Source organism: Triturus cristatus, chromosome 4_1, assembly GCF_964204655.1.
Source record: "Triturus cristatus chromosome 4_1, aTriCri1.1, whole genome shotgun sequence".
NCBI lineage: Eukaryota > Metazoa > Chordata > Amphibia > Caudata > Salamandridae > Triturus > Triturus cristatus.
In genome coordinates this window covers 709225160-709251616 of record NC_140585.1, presented here as the reverse complement: position 1 = coordinate 709251616, position 26457 = coordinate 709225160, and the positions used below count along the sequence as shown (strand labels likewise).

Here is a 26457-nt window from a genome sequence, read left to right as displayed (position 1 = left end):
CACCCCATACAAATTTATATTAGGGTCACTAAGCGGGATAGACGTCCTGGGTGAGGCTAAGTAAGCTACATCTAGGCCACCCGCAAACTCGACTCCAGCTACCAAGGCATCCCTAGGGGCTTTTAAGTTAGACCCTTTCATCCCCGGTCAATCCAGATCATCTAGAATGCTCAAACCACTGAGATGGACGGCGGTTTGGGTGGTAAACCCAGAGCTCATTCCTCTTGCTACCCAATCCTGTCTAGTTCTACCCGCAAGGTTAGGGGCCCAATTATAAAAATAGTTTAAATCATGCACCTCAATCCCCGGCTTGGTCCCTGGGAATGCCCAGTCACAGATAAAACTCGCTATGCACCTGTCTTTAAAGTTTACAATTATGGAGTCACCCAGGACATCTTTTGGTCTAGAACCCACCCAGCTGACCCTTCTAACAAATAAAATCTTCCCGTTCATGTTGTTTGGGATTGGTCGGTTCTTATTTAACCAAAAGGTCACTTTATTTTTGAGTTCTTGGAAAGATTCAGATTTACCACCCTTTAATTCGGGGACACCAGTTAGTACATAAGGAAGGGAATCAGGGGGAAGATGGATATGAGCCAAGGGAGATTTAGGAGGTTTTCCATGAGTCGCAGGATATGCGGCATCTCTCACTCCCGTGGCATCCTTAGTGGAATTATCCACGGATACATTACTTATCCGGCCAGCCCCCCCAGAGCTTTGATGATTATTGGCCCGAACCTTTTGGGGACCAGTGTCTAAGCTGACCTTAGGTAACACAACAGGTTTAAGAGAAGGAGGGGGTATGGTGATCAAAGACTTGTCAAGGGATAAAGAATTAGACTTGGTTCCATCTTTTGCTGATAGTTTAACAACGTTTTTTAGTGAACAAAAGTTATCAAGAATCGTTTGTTCCAAACGTTCGATTCTTTCGCTAACTAATTTTACCCTTTCTAGGAGGGGGAGTATTAATGATCGAACCACCTGCTCAATCTGTGAAATCATGTCTCAAGTATGAGATATGTCGGGAAGAGGTTTGTTAGCTTCACCCATCACCAGACAGTCATCAGGTGTTAAGGCACCTGGCTTAGTCGAACTTTTCGTTGTTTTAGAAATTTTCGACTGCCTGGTGCCTTGGACTTCCCCACCACGTTTCCTCTTAGGATTAGCAGATCTAGATACTTTGTTACAGGCCCTTGTCTGGGGAAAAGCGACTTCAGAACTTGAAGGACCCTCCGCTGCCAAGGCAGGCACGCCATTGGCTTCCTTGTTTCTCGTACTATCCGATAACAAGATGGGACTTGCTTTGATATCACCTTGCTGAAGCAAATCACAGCTACCGTGTCCTTCTAACCTAGTTGGAGATTTGACCAGAGCCAATGTGCCAATAGATGAACGTCTGGCATACATTGGTTCTGAAGAAAGGCGCCGCTCGGTAATAGCGATTTCATGTTCAAGAACCGAGACGGCTCTAGTAATAAACTGGTCTAAAGTACCCGTCACTGTCGCTCCCCCCGCTATACGCTTCCCTTTCCCAGCCATTTAACAGCATACACAACAATACACTTTCCAAACGTCAGTGAACTACAGTGGAATGCAATAAACAAGATGTCCCAAAGTGTCTTACTGGGTCTCTGAAAGTTAAGGGGGGTGGCCCGGCCCGGCCCTCCTCGGCCACCGACGGCCACAGACGGCCCGCTCTTTGCCCGGGCTTAGCCCGGCGCCACCCGCGCGCGTCCCGCATCCGGGACTTCGCCTACAGCTATATCCGGTATTAGTGGGCGTGTCCTCGAGTCGCTGATGGCGCTCGCGCTACTGCCTCCTCCTCGCACAGCCACTCAATGTCCTGCTCTCCAGTGTCCGAGGGCTCAATCACGCTGCGTCTCCCCCTTTCAAATGTTGTCCTTGAGCGTGGACCTCTAGCTTTTGCTAAGGCCAATTCCATTTCAGATACCCCCCTCAACAATACCCCAAATTCAGTAATTTTCAGACTCTGTGTTTGGATCCATAACCTGACAATACATAAGCGAGCACATACTAATAATAATCGAAACCATAGACTTCGGTACTTTGCCTGGATCGGCTACTGTCCCCAATAAGATTTCTTTCTCGGTTAAATGAATATCATTACCTAATAACTTACTCAGCTCGCGGGTAACCTCAACCCAGAACATGTTCAGCTTTGGACATGTAACAAACATGTGTCGAAGATCAGCGGCATATTTATTACACTTCGGGCAGCATGATTTAGAAGAAGCATGAGTCGTAGCCCACTTGACCTCTGGGGTGTAGTACAACATAAACATAACCCGATGTTGCTGCAACTTTAAATTGATAGAGGTAACTGCAGTATTCAATATAACCAGTGATTCATGTAATTCCTCTTTTGTAATATCAGTTACAAAAATCTGATTTAATTTGACTACAATCTGTAAGCTATCGTCTTTAGCAGCCGATAAGAATCTCTGGCAAACTTTCCCAATACAGCCCGACCAGAAATCTGAAACATTGCACATAATACCTCGGTTGGACAGGGTAGAACTGATAAACCCTCTCCATGAATAAAATAATCCCTGACTTGAAGGTATTTAAAAAATGAATTATGTGCTACCCCAAATTCTTCTTTCAATGATGCAAATGATCTAAAACCTTGCTCATCGTACAGCTGCCCGAGCTGTGTTATGCCGCAACTTTGCCACCCTCTTCCCCACAGAGTCAAAAAATATATCCGACAGTTGCGGGTTACCCCAAAGAAAAGTAAATTTGTGCAATTCTGGTAATGCATAAGCTTTGCATATACCTTGCCAGATCCGGGCAAAATGTCTGATTATCTTAAAGCGAACCATTTTATAGTAATTTGGGTTGGCCATTTTGTACAACACAAACCCTGTGTTTAGGCCACAGGCCAGCTGGTGCGCAAACCAGATCTTGCCCACGCCTGGCCCCTTAAGTAAGCTCTGAATCCGATTTACAAAAGCGGCCCAAAAATAAGCTTTGAAATCTGGAAGCTTGAAGCCACCTTGTACATATGTTAGCTTAATAAGCCTGAGAGCTCTCCTTGCCCGCCAGTAACCCCATAACTGCCTATAGCACTGTCTAATCGCTTAAAGAATGACATAGGAACCCTCAATGGAATAGTACGAAAAAGATAGAGAAACTTTGGTAAAATGTTCATTTTTACTGCGTTACACCTCCCAATAATAGTAAGTGGCAACTTATGCCAACTGCGCATATCTGCAACAACCTTTTTGAGCAGAGGCTCGTAGTTTAATGTAATAATATCCTCAGTGTGAGAGCTGAGACAGACTCCGAGATATGTAGTAGTTTTAGTAATTCCTAGCAAGAGTGGGGATGATTCAGGATCAAAATTTAAAATTGATGTCTTATTTAAGTTAAGCTTGTAGCCCGAAAAAGACCCAAAACGCTGAGCCTCTTGAGTTATCACAGCCATGGTTTCCACCGGTTTCGTGGTGTATACAGCAATGTCGTCTGCTTACACAGTGACTTTTAAAACCATGCCATTAAAAGTTACCGGAAAAATAAGAGTATTGTGGAGTAAATGCCTAATAAAGGGCTCGATGTAAAGAGCAAATAATAGTGGGGATAGCGGGCATCCCTGCCACGTACCCCTCTGGATACTAAAAAAGGAAGACGCAAGGCCATTGAGCCGAATAGCAGCGGTTGGTTTGTAATATAGTTTCTGTACCGCCGAGATAAACCTCCGGCCGAGGCCTAAAGATGACATTGTGTGCCACAAAGACCCCCAGGTCACTCGGTCTAAAGCTTTCTCGGCGTCCAACATTAGCATCCCTATCTACTGGTCTGAGTAACCGGCTATATCAAATGCAGCAATAGCTGTAATAATGTATGCAGCTGTATCCCGACCCAGAACAAGGCCGTGCTGTTGTTCAGATACCAGTAAATGGGACAGAGAAGCTAGACGAGAAGCAAGAACTTTTGAAATATTTTTAGCATCTGCATTGATTAGAGATATTGGACGGTATGAGCTCCTATCCTCCACAGGTTTCCCTTTTTTTAGAAAGACAATGATATTAGTTATATTCCAGGAGGCGGGTGCATCCCCACCAGATAGTAATCCATTAACCAGCTCTAAAAAAACGGTACCAGTATATCCTTGAAAGTTTTATAAAACTCAAGAGGAATGGTGTCTTCGCCAACTGCTTTGCCAGAAGGTAATGCACTAATTGCTAAGAAAATTTCTGAAAGATCCGCATTTCTGTCCAATTGATCAGATTGAAAGGAATCCAAGACAGACAATGCGCTTTCTTGTATGTACTCAATAGCTATTTGCTGAGTAAAACTGGCTGAGTCACTATAGAGATCAGCGTAAAATAGTCTGATTTGCTCTATTATATCTTGTGATTTAGTATAAACTAATCTATCTGCTCCTTTAATTTACTTAACATATGATTTTGCCCTCTGATCTGCAAGCTGATAGGCCAAGACCCGTCCAACCCATTCTCCATATTCATATTGCCTCGTTTTAAACTTATAAAAACTATTAGCAACTCTATCCTTGAGCCTTCTTCTAAGCTTAGCTCTTACTTCAATAAGCTGAGGGTAGATCAATGATTCACCAGCATCCTTAAGGGCAATTGCTCGAGCATGCAACTGCTCTAATTCAGTGTACCACCTATGCTAATTCTCTACCACACTTGCATTAAGCTGATTCTGCTTAATGATGTATTGAAGTGTTGCCCCTTTAACATATGCCTTCAGACAATACCAGACTATTGCGCAAGATGCAGTGTGTTGATTGTTCTCTATGTATTCCCTCAGTATTCCTTGCATATAAGTTACATAGTCAGGATTACTAAGGAGGTGCCTGGAAAATGAGAAATCCTTTAAATGGCTCTTTACCCTCAAGCTGAAAGTAAGCAGTAAATATAATTGGGTTGTGGTCTGATGTGACTTTCGGGCACACCTCCATAGAGGAATTTTCCAGCATAGCTTTATTAGTGAAGATCATATCAATCCTGGAATAGTTTTTATGCGGATTTGAGAAGAAAGTGTACCCTGGTATTGTAGGATAAAGTTTTCTCCAGACGTCCTTCATTTGATATATGTGCAACAAGTCGTATATAGCTGCCCTCATCTGACCCATTTGAAATCGTGTTGCAGTATTCGTAGTGTCATTTTTTAAAATCTAAGATGCAATTAAAATCTCCCATAACTACCGGATCCCCAGCCCATTCCAGTAGTTTAGAGCACAAAAAAGATATAACCTCAGGGCAGTCGACATTAGGGCCAATAACCATACATATCGCAACCTTGTGACCAAACATCAGGAGTTGGGCAATTGCCCATCTTCCCTTGGAATTGGCTAAAGTACGCAACACTGATATTGTACATTGTTTAAACTTCAATAAAGCCGCCCCACAAATAGATGCTGACTGTGAGGTGCACACAATCATGTCATATTTGTTAAAGCCAGGTGTGTTTCAGCGAGCCCAACTATATGAGGTTTAAACAACTTAAGTTCTTCTGCGACCAAGCGTCTTTTATTGGCCTGATTCAGCCCAGAGATGTTCCAACTCATAAATTTAACACAAGGCATTATATAAGTTTTATTTATTCTGACCAATCTTCATCCACCAATATGTCAACCCCTTAGTCCTGTGCTCTATCTGTGCATTTTTACCTATGACTTGGCTATTTATCCCCCTCCCTCCCACTAACCCAAAAAAAGTGACCGAGATTAGCAACACCACAGTCTCCACACATCCCTCACCCACTCGACCCCCACCCCGTACCTTAGAAAAGGAATCTCCCCCTTCCTTGCTGTCCTGGACTGACAGCATACAGAAGACGCACACCCTGCCACCCTCCCTAGGAACCCTCCCGAGCCCACCGTGTCCCAGCCACACCACCGTCAAATAAACATAGCATAGCGCAAAGGGAAAGCACAAAAAAAAAACACCAGAAAGCCCAAAATTGACCAAAATTGGCAATACCCAATGTAACATCCAACAAAAAGTTTACACAAGCATAAAAAGCTAATTACTGATTATTGATCATCCCTTTTTTCTGCCTTCTCTTGTTCCTTCCCTTCCTCCTTTTTCTTTCCCTTTCTTTTCTCCCCCTTTTTCTTTTCCCCCTTTAAAGCCATCACTAGGATCAGAGCAGTCTTTGGAGGTAGATTGCCACTTAAGGAGCGCCTTTTTAGCCTCCTGCTCGCTGAAAAAAAAATGTGTAAGACCATCCTTAATGACTTTTAATCGAGCTGGCTCCTGTAAAAAAACCTGCGTGCATACATCTTTGAAAGGATCCATCAGTTGACGGAGCTGCCAGCGTTTATCCATAGTTGATTTACACAAGTCTGAGCGTACAAAAATAGACATAGTGTCTATTTTAACAGGAGCCGTGGGGCGTGCCTTAAAGAAAATCACTTGACAAAGCAAAAAATTGCCCAAAAACACAAAAATGGGCCTAGCAAAATTTGGTTTGGCTTGACTACTTTGTGGAAGGAATAGAGGCAATCTATGTGCTCGCTGGACCTGTGTGTTCATGTCCCAGTCTGCTAAATCAGGGAAGGCCTTTTGAAACAGATTTACAATGAATGCCCGTGGGTCAGAGCCTTCTCTGCTTTCCGGAATTCCAAAGATCCTCAGATTCTGACGCCGTTTCTGATTTTCAAGATCATTGATCTTGAGTTGCATGATAGACATTTGAGAATCATGAAATTTAGCCAAGGTCACCGTTTGGATATTAACCTCCTCCGCGGCTGCCACCCGTTGTTGAAGATCATTGACCTCAGAGGTTAAGTGGGACACCTGAACAGTCACTTCTGACAGAGCTTGCTTGATTTCAATACTGTCGACCTTAGCCTGCTAATAGTAGTCTTGTGCTTCCGCTCTCTGAATGGCGAGCGCCTGCATAATTCCGGTGAGTGAAGGTTCATCATCCCCACCCTCCCTACCGGCCGGGTGGATATGCTGAATGTAACTCGCTCTTCCTATTTCTTTTACAGATGATATTGAGGAGGATACTGGCAGAAGCATGGGAGAGGTCAAAGATGGAGTTAGAGACGTAGGAAAACAAAAGGTAGACCCCAAGGCTTGCGCTGTCTCCATAGCTGTTGGCATTAGCAGAGAGTTTTGACCTCCGCCATTTGTCCCAATTTGAGAACTGTCCTGAGCATGCGAATCCTCAGTGCCCCGGCAAGCAACAAGAGGAGCCTCGAGGGTACTAATAGAAGTACTTGCCGCCAAATCCGGACAACCTTTATGCGAGGTAGTCATTAGAATATTCCCAGGGTCCCCTGGATTAGATAATCTAGATATAATGGTTTTAACTTCGCCTTTAGAAGAGACCCACTTCCGCAATGGGCCGATCTTTGTTGCATTCGCTGAGCCCTTAAGCCGTCCCAGCACCTCTGTCACCTGTGCCTTGACTCCGACCCCCCGACCTTTGCCACCTTTACCTTTGCCTACCATGGCTGGTTTGGGGCCATTCCCTTTAGCAGCTCTCCCCCCTCCGAGGTGTTACTTTTGATACTGCTCGAGGCTGTAGATCTGCTTTTAGGACTAGACAGGGTTTCATGCTGCTGTACGTGAACGTCGGAAGAGAAATCAGTGCCCTCGAGCTATATGGATTCCACAACGGTAACACTCCCGCTGCCACCGGAAGCCCTGATCTGCCCCTTGTTACCAATTGCACAGTTTTCAATGTCACCATTGCCCACGTTGCCGAGACCAGTACTCAAAGGGTCGACGTTTCGCTGGTTCAAATTTGCCAATGAATCCTGACCAGCAAGCCCGCAGGACTCAAAAGCCTGAACTGTATAAACCAAAGCAGCGTCGGCAATATCAGCAGGGGAAAACGCCTTGTTGAGCACTTTCTCATGAGTAGACTATCACAGTTAATTCTTGGATTGTGGCAGGGTACACAATACTACTGCCAAGATTCGATTTGGAAGAAGTAGTGAGCACTGTAGATATATCAAAATCTTCACTCCCCCAGCCCTCGTCTACTGCGGCATTTAGGACTTCAGCCATTTGAGAGCCCGGGATGGCAGTCTCTGAACAACAGGATCGGAGAAGTGCTGTTGCCCTCCCGGAGCGCAGGAGTTTCAAAATTGGTTTCCCCACCTGTGGGACAGATGAGGTACCAAACCCTGAATTGCCTAGATTAAGCATGTCCCCCTACTCTAAATGCAGCCCAGGTCTATTCAGCCCAGCCCTGACTCATCTAGGAAAGGTAGGAAACTCCTCAACCCCCCCAGTGGCTGTCTACAATGAATGCACATCCCCAGCCCCTGTCACTACAAAGCCAGACAGTCAATCCACAATCTAGCAGAGGCACACAGGATGGCTAAGCAAGAAAATACCCACTTTCTAAAATGCAGAATCAACCTTACCAAAAGATGCATCTTTATATTCTGAGTTCAGGCATTCTAAAATGTACATTCCTATCTTGTCCCAATGGGAAGGTATATTTATAAATAAACTCCCATTCTATCCTATGAGACAGATGGCCTTTAAATAGTGAAAAATGTAATTCATTGTAGTTCACTATTAGGACATGTCACACACATCAGGACATGTCCTATCTCTCACATACACTGAACCCTGCCCACTAGGGTACCTTAGGCCTACCTTAGGGGAGAGGGAAGGTTAGGGCCTGGCAAGTGGGTGCACTTCACAAAGTAATGAAGCGTAGTTTCACCACAGCACAAGTGTTCAATGATATTCCAATTCAAAACGATAATTCATTTAACTTCATTTAATTCCATTTTTATTCCATTTCATTTGAAAAAGCTTCATCGGTTCAAAAGTGGGTGCACTTGCTAGATCGACACGGCAATACCACACTGCGCACAGACTCTGCAATGGCAGGTCTGAGACCCTTTTTAAGGGTTGCTTGTGTGGGTGGCACAATCAGTGCTGCAGGGCAACTAGCAGCAGTTGACTTACAGACCCTGGGCACACACAGTGCACTGTACTAGGGACTTAGTAGTACGTCAACCCAGCCAATCATGGAAACATCAATCCATATTCACAATTTACTGAGGGAGCACTTGCACTTTGGCACTGATCAGCAGTGGCAAAGTGCCCAAAGCATCTAGACTAGCAAATATTAAAATCAGAACATAGCAAAAAATACAGGAGGCAGAGGCAAAGATACTGGGAAAAACCAAGCCAAGGATGCCAGGTCTAACATGTGTCCCCTCCAGCTGAAAAGTGGGGAGAAGTACCCACCCTCCTGGGAGTTCTCTTCACTAAGGTGGAAAAATATGGACAGACCATCAGCATTGGCATGCTCTGTACCAGGGTGGTGTTCCACTGTAAATTCCATCCCCTGTAGGGAAATGGACCACCTCAACAGTTTTGAGTTCTCACGCCTCATCTGCATCAACCATCTGAGGGGCCTGTGGTCGGTCTGAACCCGGACGTGAGTCCCAAACAAGTAGGGCCTCAACTTCTTCAGTGCCCAGACTACAGCAAATGCCTCATGCTCAATCACACTCCATCTCTGTTCCTCTGGAAGTAACCTGCTATTAATGTAGGCTACGAGTTGGTCTAGGCCCTCCTGATTTAGGTCTGAGAGAACAGCCCCAACACCATGCTCTGAAGCATCTGTCTGCACCACGAATTCCTGTAAGAAGTTGGGTGCCTTGAGCACGGGCGCTGTGCACATGGCAGATTTCAGGTCATCAAAAGCTTTCTGACAGGTGTCAGTCCAGTTCACCTTCTTGGGGTGCTTCCTGGAAGCCAGCTCAGTCAAGGGAGCTTCAACAGTGGTGCCATACCCCTTGACAAATCTCCTGTAATATTCAAGTAGGTCATCTGCATTTTATTGAAGAAATAACATGAAAGTTGATAATAAAAAGAAATATGTAGCCTCTCAACTGGAAAAGCCAGGGTCTGGTACAAAAACTTTGCTGCTTTAAAACAAATATGCAGCAATAAGGTGATGAATGGAATACTTGAATTAATCTCAGCCACTGGTAATCACTTGGGCCGCATTCCAGTCCATCATTTTTTGACCACAATGCCACGCTAGACAACGATGAACTGTGTTGAAGCCCAAGTAATTACCAGTGGCTGAGAATATTTTCAAATCAGTGCAAATTAGTACCGACTCGGCTCCTCTTGACAACAGTCCACCCTGAACTGCCAGTAGAATGTAGCTTGAGTCTTACAGCACAGTGAGCATGGGACCCAAGTCTGGGCATTCTCATCACACTTAGGGCGTCAACTGCAATAACAAGGTGATGGATGGAATGCTTGAACTAATCTCAGGCACTGGCAATCACTCAAGCCACATTCTAGTCTATTGTTTTTCAACCACCATGCCACTCAAGACAACCATAGACTGGGACGTGGATCTGAGTAATTATCAGTGGCTGAGATTAATTCAAGCATTCCATCCATCACCAAAAGTATTAGAAAAGGATGAAAATGGTCACCATTCTAAAAATGATTACAATCATAGTTAAATACCTTGAGAGCATCCAAAAAGGACATGACATTCTCACACATAAAAGTACAAAAGGCAATTACACAATTACCCTACATACAAACATTACTACATACACACTCACAGGTACTTAAAGAATAACAGCTTCAAAGATCTCAGACTGCCAATCAGCAGCGTGCTTACGCTAAGGGTCTACCCAGTGCTCCTCTTTCTGTTTTGCTTTACCACTAATGAAGCAAATAATGTATTACTGATGGGATTGAGAGTCTGGCTAGGTAACATCTGTTACTCAGAATGTTTTATTAGGTTTATGTCGCTAAAACAATATAGTGAAAATAAAGGTGAAACCTCACACATTTTTTCATCTGAAAATTCTTGGTTGTACCCCATGTTCAATGTAATAAGCGAAGCATCATTGAAACAGTATAAAACTTAGCGTGGCACCCTTTATAGATATACCACAGCCCTGTACAACCTGTGAATAGTTCACCGTATGGGATACAGTAGTGTCTGCTGGAAATTATAAGAATGCTGCAAGTCACCAAGGAGGTCCTGGACCATAGAGGAACAAGGCCAAAGGCGGAGTTCCTTTATAAGGAGCTCGAAGGCAACTTGCAATATCCTTTTAATGTATGGCACAGGGTATGTTGTTCCTTATAATACATGATCAAAACACCACCCTTTCTGCAAACCACTAAAATCCTTGATGTCTTGCTCTTTCATGTTAATTGCGCACATGAAGAATAAAAGTGGAATGAATACGCCAAAATAAAATACACTAAAAAGCAGTTAATACTTTTTGCAAAGCTATATTAGAATAAGATTAATGGGGATCAGATTAAAAAAGAATGCTGTGACCCAGATTGTATAGAAACATGCACAGAAGCTACCTTTTTGGTAATGGCCTATAGCATAGAAAAACAACAAAATATGGCTGCTTTAAATATCAGCTTTCTACTGATCACTTTTTATTTGTAGAAAAACATAATAGAAGAAGGAAAATACATTTTCCTTTAACCCTAGCTACTATCTCTGGCAGCAGCCATTCTGATGTCAGAACTCCACTCTAATATCTTATTACAGTTGAGAAGCTACTCCATTTCTTTATTACGGGTGTCTAGAGATGTCACAACTGGACTGGAATAAATAAATTAGAAATGGGCTTTTATACCGAGATTGCAAACTCCCATATATTACATTACTATTATTAGGAACATTTATTAGGCAATTACAATGATTAAATTGTCTCTAGGCGACTACCTACGGTCTCAATGTCCAAGTGGGAGGAACTTAAAAACAAAGCAAAATCTTAAAAACTCTCCTACCTCTGGCAGTGTGCCTATAGGCTGCTTGGGACAAGTAGTTTTCAATGGAAAAACAGCAATTTTGGCTTGTAGGTTTTAATCTTATCTGTAGGATATTGTGGGATGATGCTGGGCATAAACTTATGTAAAAAGCAGGGGCATATTTAGTGTAATCTTGCCTCCACCGATAGCCAATGCAGGACGTTCTTAGTGGTTGAAATGTGTCCTTTTTCTTTTTAGGTCAGTTGCAAGACAACCCCATGTTTTGGAATTTAGTGGTCTAAGGGCTTGCCTATCCTATATCCCCATGTGTGATGTACCATATGTTTTTTCTTCAGGCACACTGGATGAAATAGCAGGACCTGCTGAGAGAGATGGTGTTCCAGTCTGACACTAGGTTTTTTACCTTTGTATTTTGAGGCCTGGCCTGACCAAACAATTTGGGCATTATGCCCACAGGATTGGTACTTTGCAACCAGTGGTTGGTCTATACCACTCTGTTTTAATCTAATTGACTTATGATGGATCGTGTTCGACCTAGATTTACTGTTAAAAGCAATGTGGGCGTCATCGGCATAGGACTAGAACTGGAGGTTGTTTTGTCTTGATGTCCACAAAAGAGAAATATTGAAGTCAGTGGTTCAATGCTGCTGTGACCCACAAGTACATATTAGAAAATAGGCAAATCAACTAGCAGTATGAACACTTAACCTAGCAACATATTTCAAAATCTGAAACTGGAAGCCTGGTTGTAGTTGGTTAGTCACTACTTTATCTAAAACGTTGCTTCTAAAGAGGAGGCCTGCAACAGATCTAAAACTATTGGAGCTTATGGGTTTTTTTAACAGCGGCCTCAGAAGATTATTCCAGATCAGCTGGTACACCACTCGTTCTAGGGATACATTAATGATTACAAAGCAATATTCAATGTTATTTTTGCAATATTTGCTTAAAATGGTGTAGCCATTAGACTGCTCCCATTTTCTTTAGGTCACATTTCTTTCTTGATCAGGGTTCTACTTGAATGAGCATTTGTGTTTAACACGATAAATAGCATCTTAATTGTTCTATCCAATCATTGGTTTATCTCATCTTTTAAGCCTGAAACATTTATTTTCTATTAACATGCAAAATATATACCTCATTATATCCACTTATGAATCTTCCTTGGCTGTACATCTCCTGTGGGAATGGTACCAGACCCTAAGGAAAAATAAAATACATTAAATGATGACTTTGTCTCCAAATTTATAGTTACATACAGAGTGAAGATAGTGTTGCCCAATGGTTCAGAAGTACAGTAGGAGGACTGCAATACTTATTGAAACAGTCTTACAGAAGTGGCACCTCATAAATCAAGGCTCTACCAGCATACGCAGTGCTGCATAGTACCAGCATTTCAGGTACTGGCTCGTCTACCATCAACAGCAAGGATCCTGTCCTGTATAGACACTGAAAAGATGTTGCACCGCCTATCACGACTACACTGAAGCCACGAATGAAACAATGTTGAGCACAGTATTTACAGACACATTGCCAGGGACCAGAGGATCAAAATAATACCACCTGTAAAAAAAAACACTTCTATTGGTCTTTTCTGTAATACAATGTGTGTGTTTGTTCTTGCAGCAAAGTTATTCAAAATATATTATTCCGTCATTTGCATAGGGCCAAGGACCCATGGCAATAATGAAGCCTGTCCACGTGCTACTCTCATAAAGGCATATATGCATGCAAGGATTCCCTGTGGGAATTCGCTGAATAGGCATAACCCAGGACGTGATGGACATTTAATACTGCCTGTAATACATCTTCTGGATATGGTAAAGCCTACACAAAAGAGAAAAGTTATGTTACTGCACAATTGCTGACAGAGCAACATGGCAAGTGCGTGCTCCTATGCATCTGGTTAATTTGTGACTGCATCCACCTTCGTGTGGGCCTTCAACGCCCTTAACAAGGACTGTAAAGCTCGCACACACCCAAACACAACCAGTAGAATCACTAGCTCTTCTGCCCCTCTGTATCTCACACTCATCTGGTGGTGTTCTACCTTTAACAGCATAAGCAGAAAAGACTGATTTCTGTGTCTAGGATGCATGTCCCAGATTTGTACGTGGAGCTCCCGACTGGGCACTATCAGCAAACTCTGTCTCGGATCTCGAAAAGAGAGGCAACACAAAAATTGCACAGAAAAATAAGATTCCTGATTAAACGAATCAGGAATTGTTGATTTTGCTTGCAAATGGAATTTGCTCAAATGAAAATGACGTTAGCATGGCGAATTTTCCCAGTGAGTCAATGGGCAGATTTGGGGGCATTCTACTGTAACACTTTGTGAACACCCCTCATGTTTGTTGGTATTTGCAACAATTTACAGGTAGTTTCACAGCCTGACAACACTTGAGTTGCAAATTTTCTCCAATAAAAGGGCTTGAATAATTGTGTTTTCAGTGTGAGAATGGGAACAAAACACTCCCCAAAATAATGTCAGAGGCAAATAATTTTTCACGGTCAACTCAAAACAAAACAACTTAGGGGCATATTTAAAAGCCCTTATCGCCACAGGAACATCACTTTTTACAACGTTCCTCTGGCCGTAGGGGCTTCGCCTTATTTACAAGGCAGCCTTAAGCCACTTAACGTGGCTTAAAGTTGCCTTGTAATTAAGGCCGCCTTTCATGCAATGCTTAGCGTGAAAGGGTAGGACAATGGGTGTTGCTGTGGCCGTTCCACCGCAACACCCATTGATTCTGACACTATCCCATATTTACAAGGGAGGCGTAAGTAGGAGGCTGCGCCAGAATTAAGACCAGGGAAAACCTGGTCTTACCCTGGTGCAACGAGGAGAAATGTTTCATTTCTCCTCGTTTTTACTGCTTATGTGTGCTGCGTTGTGCAGCACACATGTAAACAGCAAAAGGCCAATGATTGTTTATGTGCAGGAAGGGGACCTTCCTGCACATAAACAATAAGTTTTTTTAAATGCCGTTTTGTAGCTTCTGTGCTGCTGCACATATATAAGTTACAAAACGGCATATAAAGATTGTTTATGTGCAGGAACATAAACAATCTTTCCCTACGCGCAGACACCCTTTCACTATGGGGCAAGGGTGCCTTTGTTGGCACTAGCCTGGTAATTGTAGCGCCAGCCCAGGGGGATATGCAGGGCTGCACCATATGCTTATAAATATGGTGCAGCCCAGCGTATCTGAAGTGGCGGAGTGAGGCGTTAAGCCAGGAAGTCTAACGCCTCACTCTGCCACTTCCCTTGTAAACATGCCCCTAAATTGAACAGCTGCAAATACATTTTTGCGTCACATTTCAGCACTGAATAATAGTCGTGTTAGAATACCACTGAAGTCAGCAACCATCACAGATTTCTTGAAGTTCTCTGTGAATACACTGAGAAATAATAATAATAATTTTAAAAAAGAATGGAGATAGTCTGAATTCTGTTGTATCCCAATGGAGTATTTTACCATTGTTTAGTAAAAAAACAAAGGAGTCTGAGTAATGCGAAAAAAGAGCAGACTCGGAGGGTTGTATAGCCTATCTGAAAGCACCTTTAGTTTTTTTAGGTCGAGTATCAGCGCGCATGTGCTGTCTCCAAGACCTGTTGGCATCAATTATACCAGGTTTTTCCCTCCTCCTACTTACCATTGGCTCACTCCTATGTCGCTTTTCTTTGGTGCCTTCTCACTCGTTCACTTTGGCCATACATCACGTCCGTTCAAGACTTAGGCGCATCAGACAATCACAGTTTCCATACGCATTCCCTCTTCAGATGCCGTGTGGGAGAACTCTTTTTAGGTCTCGCTGAGACAGCGAAAGCTGTCTCTTTGAGACATTTTGTAAGTGGGTTTTCAAAAGTGCTACCCACATGGTTTGGCAGGCCTAAAGCTTGAGTGCACAATGGCGTGCACGTGCACAGCTGCTCCTTGCATTCCCCCCTCCCTTCTCACGCAGCCCTTTGATGCTTTGCTTGCATCTCCCTTCTCCTCCTCTTTTTCTCACGTATATTCAGGCTCCTCACATTCCCCCCTCCGTTCTCGCCCAGCCCTTCTTGTTCATGCTGTAGCCTGTGCCTGTAACTGGAGACTTTCATGTACGCCCCCTCTCTGTCAGTCAGCTGGCTCCAGTCTGCCTCAGCAGAGCCATGTGGACGGACGGAGAGGGAGGGTTGTGCTGCAGGCTGCCTCGGAGCAGAGGGCACTGCTGTCTGTGCCTTTCCTGCTCCTCACAGCTGCCTGGGCCCAGGACTGGATATTTTCTCCGCATAGATTGGCAGGTTCTTTCTATTATGTGTAATGGCAGGCGCGGTGCCCTTTCACGAGCACCGCGATGGTTTGATTTCATTCTCCTGTCAGGGGCGGCTCTAGGCTCATGGTGGCCCTGTGCAGGGAGCGCAGGTAGGGGGCCCCGGAAGAGGGGGTCCGGGCGGGGCGGAGCTCAGGAAGGTGTTTTAATAAAACGTCCAGAAAAGGCATTAGATGACCAGTAACATGGTAACAGAAAAACGACGTTTACTTTTTGAGTGCTCATCAATTGAATACTTTGTTTTAGAATCTGGGTCTCTGGAGGGACCCCTTTCAACAATAAAAACACGTTGCGCGTCCGTAAGAGAGTTCGGCCACAAAGTAGGATCCCTCCAATCACATAAATCCTATTCAGAACAAGGGTTTGTAACATGGTCTTGCTCTTTGGCTTTCTTTTCAATCCCAGCATCATCCGTCTGTAAACTCTGAACCTCCTTCAGAATGCCAGATGTTGATGGACCGATGAATGATGTTTCAGTTTCTCTGTCTGAGGGTCTTTTGTAATAATCCTCATCCTGAGTTGGTAATTGCTGCATGTTTGTATCAATTTCAGAGTCACCTTGTTCATTTTCATTGGTCTGCTCATGGGTATCATTCTGCTCATGGATATCATCATTTTTTTGTTCTTCTTTATGGTCGTCAGCGCCTGTTTTACCTAGTGCATCAGCAGTACTCTGGCCAGAGGATTCTCCATCTTTAGGTTTCCCTTGGGTGATAAAGTTCAGGATTGCTCTTTCCTGTGACACTACCAAAGCCTGCTGAGCCACTTTTCTCTTTCGTTTCGAATAACCAGATTTGTGTACTCGAATTCTCTTCATTTTGCTTGCAATGCAGCGGGCGAGGCTAGCAGTGGGTAGGGAAAAAAAGAAGACAATCAGCAGTGGCGGCTGCTGAAAGATTTTGATGTGTCATTTTTATTTTCTTGCAAAAACAATAGTTGATGGACAGAATGCAGAACAATGTCATACATTCACCCCAGTACAGAGATCTGGGCCTAAATCCATAGTTTTTTTGCTCACCACACCACCCCAGTTCAGACATGGCCATATGCAAATCAGCCTTGACCCTGTGCCTCATGGGAACAGTCCAGCCCGAACTGCCAAGCCATGTCTTCCCTGGACTACACAATGAAGGACCAGCATACCTTAATGAACGAGTGAATTTCCACCAACCTACCAGGAAAATATGTTCCAGAACCATCTCCCTAGCAGCCACCCAATGCAGCCGCTGATAAAACAGTGGAGGCCGCTACTTCTCCCACCTGGCAGTGAAGACCTGAAAACCCTCCCCCTGCACCTCAGAGCCTCACCATCGCTCCAGCAGTTCAGGAAGGACCACATGACCTCGCTGTTCAACCAACAAGCAGCATGATCCAGCAGCATGAATCCCACACCGCCTCGAGACCCTTATGTGTGAAGCAGCTGAGCTTTACAAACCCTGACTGATTGATAGTAATGGCCTTTATGGACCTGACAGCAGCTTTTGACCGGGTGAATCGCGAGAAGTTGTGGGAGATTCTTGAGCTGCTTGGGGTCGACTCAGGACTGATATACATCCTTAAAACATTACACCTAAATACAACAGCTCAGGTCAGATACAGCAATGAGGGGAACCTTACCGAACATTTCTCATGTACTAGAGGTGTGAGACAAGGTTGCATTTTGGCGCCCTTTTTATTTACGTTATACATAAACGGTCTGGATAAAGCACTTGTCGAGTTGGGGGTAGACTGTCCAAGAGTAGGCAAAAGAAGTATACCCGTCCTTTTATACGCGGACGACGCAGTCCTCTTATCCCGCACAGGGAGGGGACTTCAGTCTCTCATCGACGGCTTTAGTGGGTTTATGGCAAATCTAGATTTATCTCCTAATCTCACAAAATCATACATAATGGAAGCAGGAAAAAGACCAACAAAGAATTTTATCTTTAAAATTGGGGGACACAAATTAGAGAAGGTCGAGGTCTTTAATTATTTAGGGATATTATTCGACAAACTCCTCAATTGTAATTCACTAATCTCAGAGAAATGTAAGCAACAAACGAGCACAATGGGCTCAATTATGAATCGAGCCACGAGATTAGGCCGTTGGTCACTGAATGAAATATTGCATTTATATAATTCAATTTGTTGCTCTAAAACTATGTATGGGAGCGAGGTATGGGGATTCCGAAATACTTCCCCGATACAACTGGAGGAAAATAAGTTCCTTAGAAGGATTTTGCAAGTTCCTCAAAGTACACCTGCCTACATTGTCCATGAGGAGCTAGGGCTTCCTTACATTAGCGACAGGATAAGCACCAAACCAATAATGTGTTGGATCAAAATCTGGACCAACCCTGAGGCTAGTCTAAGTAGACAAATAATAAAGGACTGCATTAACAGGGACAAAGGACTCCGGATACCCTGGCTTAAATATGTGAAGGACACTCTGAAGTGGCTGGGATTTGTAAACTACTTTGATGAGCCCACGACCTTGATGCCCCAGGTAAAAGCTGTCATAAAAGCTGAACACCTTAGGCGCCTAATTTGCGCACGAGAAGATAGTGAAATACTGAAAGGTTCAGTGAGAGCCCACATTTTAACAAAATCTGTAGTAGGCTTAGAACCTTACCTGGCGTATATATATAACAAAAATGACAGATTTTTAATGATCAGATTTAGATTAGATCTTTTACACCATATTTTAGCCATCCCCGCAGGGTACACAAAAGATGTTGTGTCAAAGGGTCCGTGCGGCTGCGATCTGGGATCTCCGCAGGATACCCTTCATTTTGTATTTTTTTGTCCGTTATATGAGTACCCAAGGGCAGTTTTTTAAAAAACTATTCTAAGAAAGAATAAATTTACCCAGGTAAGGGTGGCACTCTTATACCTAAAACTTTCTTCGGATCCCCTTACGTTGTTCTGCACAGTGAATTTTCTAAGACTAGCTGCAAAATTAAGGAAGACTAGATGCGAGGTGTAAACAACTTTGTTCTAGGGTAGAGAGGGTCGGGTATTATGATTAAAGTTGTTTTCCTAAAGCTTTCATGTATATTTTGGTCCCTATTGCAGACTTAGCTAAGGTCACAACCTAATTATGAAATGAACGGTTTATTGAACTTGGGAAGCGTTATGATGTTTTAAAATGATATAGTTTACATTATAACTTATTGTCTTAATTTGGTTATGATTATGCATTTTTAAAATCTCATGTTGTTGGTGTCACCTGCATTGAATCTGTTAAAACTCTGCACTTTATAAATACTTCGTTTTTGCTGCTTTGTCAGAGGTATTTAGCTATTAAGGTCTCGGATAAACCCTGATGAACTGTCATATTTTAAATATTTCAAGGATATTTTGTTATATTAATGCATTGCTGGAATTTGTAATTGTTTTGTTCTTGCTTGGATGTTTTAATATCCGAATAAAGATTACTGACTGACTGATAGTAATTACCCTTCCCACTACATGTATGACACATTATGAGGACTAGCCACATATGGAAGGTTCATTTGAAGAGTGTTATAAAACTATAGGGTAGATCATGTGACTTGGCATACAAGGTCTGTTTTCTCAGTCCACTGAGAACAGTAGAGCCTGGAGAATAGTTCATGATCTATTTGGGAAGTGACCTTAGCAGGAAGAGAGTAAGCTACCTTGAAATCATGGCACACAGAGAATTGTCTCAGTACGTCACTAACTGATCCTGAAGACAGCCTACAGGTAACCAAAGACTTGTCCACTTTACCACATTGTCAAAAGACAAAATACAATATATTTAATTAAGGTTTCTTGTATAGTGCCATATTCCAGCAAGCAGTTCTGCTCGCTTTCAGAGCACCTATTAAACAAGGATTAATTACAGTGAGTCCTAAGGCTATGAAAAGGCACTAGAGGTTCACTGAAGCAAAATTAATGTGCAAGGAACATCCATTCAGGAGACAACTTTCAAGCAGACGTAGGAATCACTAGCACAGCGTACCAATGACCCCATGGGCCGTGGCATAAGCAAGGAAAATGGCCCCTTTGGCTGCTGCTCAGGAAGTAAAATATAGCAATTATCAGGGTTCAATGAGCCCCTGAGGGTTTTGGGTCTCAGTACCACTGTACTTGCTGAACCAATGGTAACTATGCCCCTAGTATGGACAGAGACGGCTGCTTCACCAATTGCAAACTGAGGACTAGTTAAACTAGTTTTCTCTGCTAGTCCCATGACAAGCACTGGAATGTAATTAAAGAAATGATCAAGAAGCCAGTCTCCTACCAAGGTCTCTGCAAAAGGGCATTAGATTGAGTTAACATGGGTAGGCACTGCCATCCTATTCCAGGCGTCCATCCATAGGTGCTTGCATTTCATGTCTGCCTCAACACCATATAAACAGACATAACCAAATGCCAAGTACATTCGAACACTCGATGTTTTAAAAGATTTGTGCAGGCAGATCCACTCATTAGATCACAAGTATCAGCTTCATACTCTGTTTTCATGATTGTTGATAAGTAATTGTAATCATTTTAATGAATCCTTAACATTACGTCTAACACCTCGTACCCTGCTCTCCTCTTCCCCCAATACGACCGTGCCTCCCAAGTTACACCTCCAAAAGTCACCATGCCTCCCCTCAGCCACAAGTAAACACCGCCCCTGCACTCCTGACTCACTCTTCCCTCAACATACAGCGCCGATCTGTACCACTCCCTACCCCTGGCGCACGGTGACCACCTCTCCGACCCGCGCCCTCTCAGAAATAAATCGTGAGAGAGAGGCTCTCTCTCACGATTCATCATGCCCTCCCTTCCCATGACCACCAGAATACCTCCAGCTCGCCACCTCACATGGCTTACCTCCACCCAGACCCAAAGCACACACCATCTACAATAACATCCTCACCCAACCTTCCCCACGCCCCCGGCTCCTCACCCCCACGGGCTGGGATACATTCCTACGCCTGATCTGCCCTCCTCCCCAGGGCTCCCCACACCCTCGTCCAATGGCTCACCTTCCCTCGGGTTCACTCTGCAGTGGCACACGATGACCTCATCACTCCCCCTCCCCATGCCCTGACCCTCGGGCTGCTCACCTCGCAGCTGGCACCCAAGGTTGCACACTGGCATGCTATCCTCTGCAAGGCGGCCTTTCTTGCCCAGGGTCTCTAGGCGCGCCGGTGCATGGCCTCGGCCGGTCTCGGTGCTGCTCGCTGCACGCCGTGCACGGGTGCTGCCACCCCTCCTGCCGCCAGTGATGCGTGGTGCTTCTGTAACCCCTTCGCTGCAGGACTCGCGGGCACTGTGCCAGATCTGGACTATTGAAACAAGCTCGATTCTCCTGGAAAAAAAGTTCTAAACAAGCACAAGACCTACCAGAAGAGCCCGAAACAAGGCCGACCCCACACAAAGACAAGACTGGGTTAGAAAGGAAAAGAGTATAAGAACAACCATTCAGCGTGCATTACATTGGATTTAGCACGCCTCAGTCGTTCATGCGCCAAATCCCTGCCAGGGGCCGCCACGAATATGTATTGTATCCGATTCCTCGTGGTGGCCCCTGGGGTTTGGTGGCCCTGTGCAGGTGCACAGCTTGCACATGCCTAAGGCCGCCCCTGCTCCTGTCTCCAACACCCCTCCACCCCACTCTTTCTGCTCTCCTCCTCCCTCCCTTGCAATTAGTCACGGGGCTTGGGCTTGCTTGCTTCACAGCAGAGCCAAGCGGACAGAGAGGAAGGGTTGTGCTGAGTCACTGGCTGCAGCCTGCATCAGAGCAGGGGTCACCGCTCTCTCTGCCTTTTCTGGTCCTCGCCAGAATTGTCCCTTATATACCTGTATTGGTTGTCACTGGTTGAAGGAGTGAGAGGTGGTAAAGTAATTTGCTTCCGTGGGTTGCTGCACACAAGGCTAGTGCACTCTGATAAACCATGAAGGAAGATGTGCTTGATGCACGAGACGAAGGTAATGCCACCATCCTACCTCTGCTGGACGACTTTACAGCATTTAGGATGATTGAAGACAAATACTGCTTGGTCGTCTGATTACGTATGCTGCCATAAGCATTTGGAAGCTCCTGCCTGGTAGGTATGAACCTACCTTCTGTAAACTGTGCACTTGACTGTGTACAGAAGGAAAGGCGAAACAGTTTCCTGAAGCTTTCTTTCCATTCTGTGGGACCCAAAGACTGCAAACGCTTGAAGTGGGATGTAGCTATGTAGCTTTGTTTCCAGGTTCATGCCTCTTTCATCCACCACCTTTATCTCATTCGTGTTGGTTCTTTTTTATCACAGCTTTCACCTTCCTTCTTCCCCTTTGGTGTTTTTCTCTCTGAGTCAAAGTCTAATGTGGAAATATAAGTGCTAGTCCCCAAAAATGAGTGCCAACTACTGGCTCATATTAGGCACTGATAACACACCGTAGATATACCTAAAATAAGCCAGGCCTGTTGTCAGTGCTTCTTAGCAGTATCAAATAAATAAACAACAACAATTGTGTTGTGAATACTTACGATGAATATGTTTCAATTCTGAAAATGCAAGGCTGTGAGTTCAACTTCACTAAGGTCTGTGTAAGGGGGTAGTGTTCTTAGGAGTGTCTCAATCACTCCCTTTCTTAGCACTTTGCTCTTCACACTCATACTCGGTTCGACCCTTACATAATCCAAAAATTATTAATCTAAATTTACATAATTCTAAAATCCTCATCTACAAATCCCACACGTCATCTCTTGCTTCTTCAGCAATGTCTTTCCTAGGTCTTGGTGAAATTTAAATTACATGGGTGTCATTTGCATAATTTTGAGAAATTCGGGTTATGCTTGCTATAAGAAATTCCCCACATTACATACGCCATTACATCACTTTATGTACTTATGATCCATTCGCTGTAAAGATGTACAGCAAAATGAGCCAGTCATTGTAAAAAAATGTCTATGAACAACAGAACACGGGCAGCTTTTGTTCGCCATGCTTTATTTAAATGAATCCGCATGCCAAAAAATGACGCAACCATTTCATATTAAAATATAGCGGAAAACTGCAGATTTGCATTTTACATTTGCTCGTAATTTTTCTGAAATTGTGTGTAATTATGTGTAAGGAAGTCACTCACATTACGCACACCCCACATATGCTTCCTTTCATCTCCTCCACTTAAGCCACACTCACCAGACAGACCACTCGCTCATCTGTAAAGACTGAATTTTATTTTCGTTTTCCACGGTGATTGTTTCAATAGTGGTGTACCTCCTTCACACTCTTTCTCATTGCTTCACATTTACAATTGGCACTTAGGTGGTCTTTGCATTGTGCACTCTACAGGGAGGCTAAGGATCAGATGTACACCTTTATAACCCAGTGACGGGCTTTGTGAGAATCCCACACTGCCTTCGGCCTCGGCTTCAGAGCTCTTATTCGAGCCCGTCATAATCACCTTCCCTCAGCTCGAATTCACCCAGACACCTTCAGGCGGATCAAATTGATCTTTTACCGTCCATTCTTAGTTCAGGGGATAAATAAATAAATCCCATCATAAGCATACTGCTGATGGTGGGTGCGATCCATCAAGTTCTCAACTCATGTCCACTAACAGCGGTATCGTTATCATGAGATTCATCCACTAATTGATTGAGAACCTTACTTTCCAAATGCTCACATGGACGTCAATTATCTGTGTTGCTTATACTTCTTATTAGGAGAATATGAGAACTGATGGCCTGAGGAGTATCTCTGACAGTTCAGAGATCTCCTCAGTTTTGAAGGTTGGTGCAGCTTGCTGCTTGAGGTAGAGGGCCGTTCAGAGGCAAGCACCAGGCACTATGGGGGGATTCTGGCTTGGGCCTCCACTCCCGCATGCTAGCAGACGTTGGATTCCAGACGCTGTTCCATCTCTACCGGTGGGGAGTACGACTTGAGTACCTACGTGGCATCCGTGTTATCTGATTGTTGTCTGTTTACCTCTATACAATTGTCACATTTCTCCATATTTTTAGGTCTCGCTGAGACATTTTGTAAGTGGGCTTTCAAAAGTGCTACCCACATGGTTTTGCTGGCCTAGGGCTTGAGTGCACGATGGCGTGCACGTGCACAGCTGCTCCTCTGCTCCTTGCATTCCCCCCTCCCTTCTCACCCAGCCCTTTGATGCTCTGCTCGATTACTTTCACTTTCGCCGCTTTGATGTTTGATCGCAAACGCGATCACTTCCACTTGGCATAACCTGTACTTGTTCTCTTTGTCCTCAGATATGCTCTTCCCTCTATGTTTTTCTCTCTGGTCTCACATGTGCTATTCCCTATGTATTTTCACTCTGCCCTCACATGTGCTTTTCCCTCTCCATTTTTCTCTCTTTCCTCACACATGGTATTCCCTCTGTATTTGTCTCTCTTCCCTCACATGTACTCTTCCCTCTGCATTTTTTCTCTATGCTCTCACATGTGCTCCTCGCTCTGTATTTTTTTCTCTGCCCTCGCATGTGTTCTTCTCTCTATATTTTTCTCTCTGCTCTCACATGCTTTCTTCCCTCTATGTTTTTATCTCCGGTCTAACATGCGCCCTACCCTCTGAATTTTTCGCTTTGCTCTCACATGAGCTCTTCCCTCTCTATTTTTCTCTCCTCCCTCACGTGGACTCTTCCCTCTCTATTTTTCTCTCTGCCCTCACGTGCTTTTCCCTCTGTATTTTTCTCTCTGCCCTCACATACTATTCCCTGTATGTTTTCCTCTTTGCCCTCAAGTGCACTCTTCCCTCTGATCACATGCATACACAACTATGCACACATACAAACAACCACATGCATTTACACACACATATGAACATATACAAACACACACAGACATGCATAAACATATGCATATACATGCACACCAACACACCAACCCCACATACACATATAAACAAGCACGCGCACCAACATACTCAAACACATATACATACACACAAACATGCATACACAGACATAGGTATACACACAAACATATGTGTACACATCCATGAAGACAAATGAACACGACACACCCATACTTGCACACCAACACACACATGCATACACAAACATATACACATACAAACACACACACATGCATACACACACAGATATATACATATAGACACACACACTATGCACACACACGCATCTCCCGTACTGTCTCAGGGGAAGAGTCGGTGTCAGCTGTCTCCTAGAAGGAGATCTCGCATGAGACAGTAAGACTCAGAGACATGTGGCGGTGGGGCGAGACAGACATGCCTCCCTTTAATTGTGTTGTTGCAAGATGGTGACTATCTTCTGCCACTGGTGCATTCAGATAAGCGGCAGGAAGTTCGTCGGACACATGCACTGGTTTCAATTTCGAGAAAGTGGGGTGAACGTTTCACAGATCGGGAGTGTGTGTCAACACGTGTTTCTCCTTCACGGCAAGGCCAATCAGTACGTTTTGTTTAACCGTGTGGGCATGAATCCTTTAATTGCATAAGTGAGCGGTTATGGATGTAAACAAAAATGTAACACTAATACCACATTTTCTGTCACTCTTGTGAACAGGTTTGCTGTGAATGTATGAATTAGAATGGCGTTTTAGAATACGTTGCATGGAAAAGGGTCAACATGGTGTATACGTGACTTTTTGGTGTTTTTTTATTTTTTTTAAATTTATTTTTTATTGCATGGTTAACGTCATGATATACCGGATTCGGATGCTTCATTGCAGATCAGTTGTTTGGCCCATGGTTATTTACGATTTTGGAAAATACTTTTGGATTGTTTCGATTCTTTTTGTCTCTGCCCTATCTCTTGGCTGCGTCCTTACTCTCTCCCATCTTCTCTCTCCACCTCTTTGCTACATGTTCTCTCGTAATGTTTTCATTTTCCCCAACTCTCCTCTTTACTCTCTCTAATTCTTTTCTTGCTCCTTTTCTGTCTCTGTCCCTTCTCTCCTCTTTCTCTCCCCACCGGTCCCTTCTCTAACCCCACTCCTCTTCCTCTGCCCGCCCCCCCCCTTCCTTCTCTCTCGCAGTACTGCAGCAAAGGCAGCACCAGGTCTCTGATGCCTTCTCAGTGTTGGCCCTGGGGGTGGAGGAGGTAAGTCAGCCCCCCAAGTGAATCCCATTATCAACAGATAGTGAACCTCTATTTACCAACAAGTACGGAGCGGTCTCGGGTGACGGCTGATGCGAACAGTGATCTGCTCTCGGCCCCGGCAGGGCCTGTGGGGTGGGGGCGTTACCTTACACTAGGAGAGGAATTAAAAGTGATATCCTCCCCCCCCCCCCACTCCACCACTGTCTCTCCTCACACTCCACTTCTCTCTCTCCTCCACTTCTGATTCCCTTCCAACTCGGTCTCTCCTTACCCTCCAACTCGGTCTCTCTTTACCCTCCACCTCGGTCTCTCCTCACCCTCCACCTCGGTCTCTCCTCACCCTCCACCTCGGTCT

The 26457-nt window shown here is 44.2% G+C and overlaps 1 protein-coding gene across 3 annotated transcripts in view; it reads right to left on the bottom strand.

Moving 5' to 3' along the window:
• LOC146855412 (uncharacterized) overlaps positions 1-26457 on the bottom strand; it is a 658880-nt gene that overhangs the window by 441405 nt on the left and 191018 nt on the right. For all 3 annotated transcript variants that reach the window (XM_085653183.1, XM_085653184.1, XM_085653185.1), the window contains exon 4: positions 12885-12947. In XM_085653183.1, coding sequence (XP_085509309.1) covers positions 12885-12947 — 63 coding nt within the window. The remainder of the gene's footprint in view (positions 1-12884; positions 12948-26457) is intronic.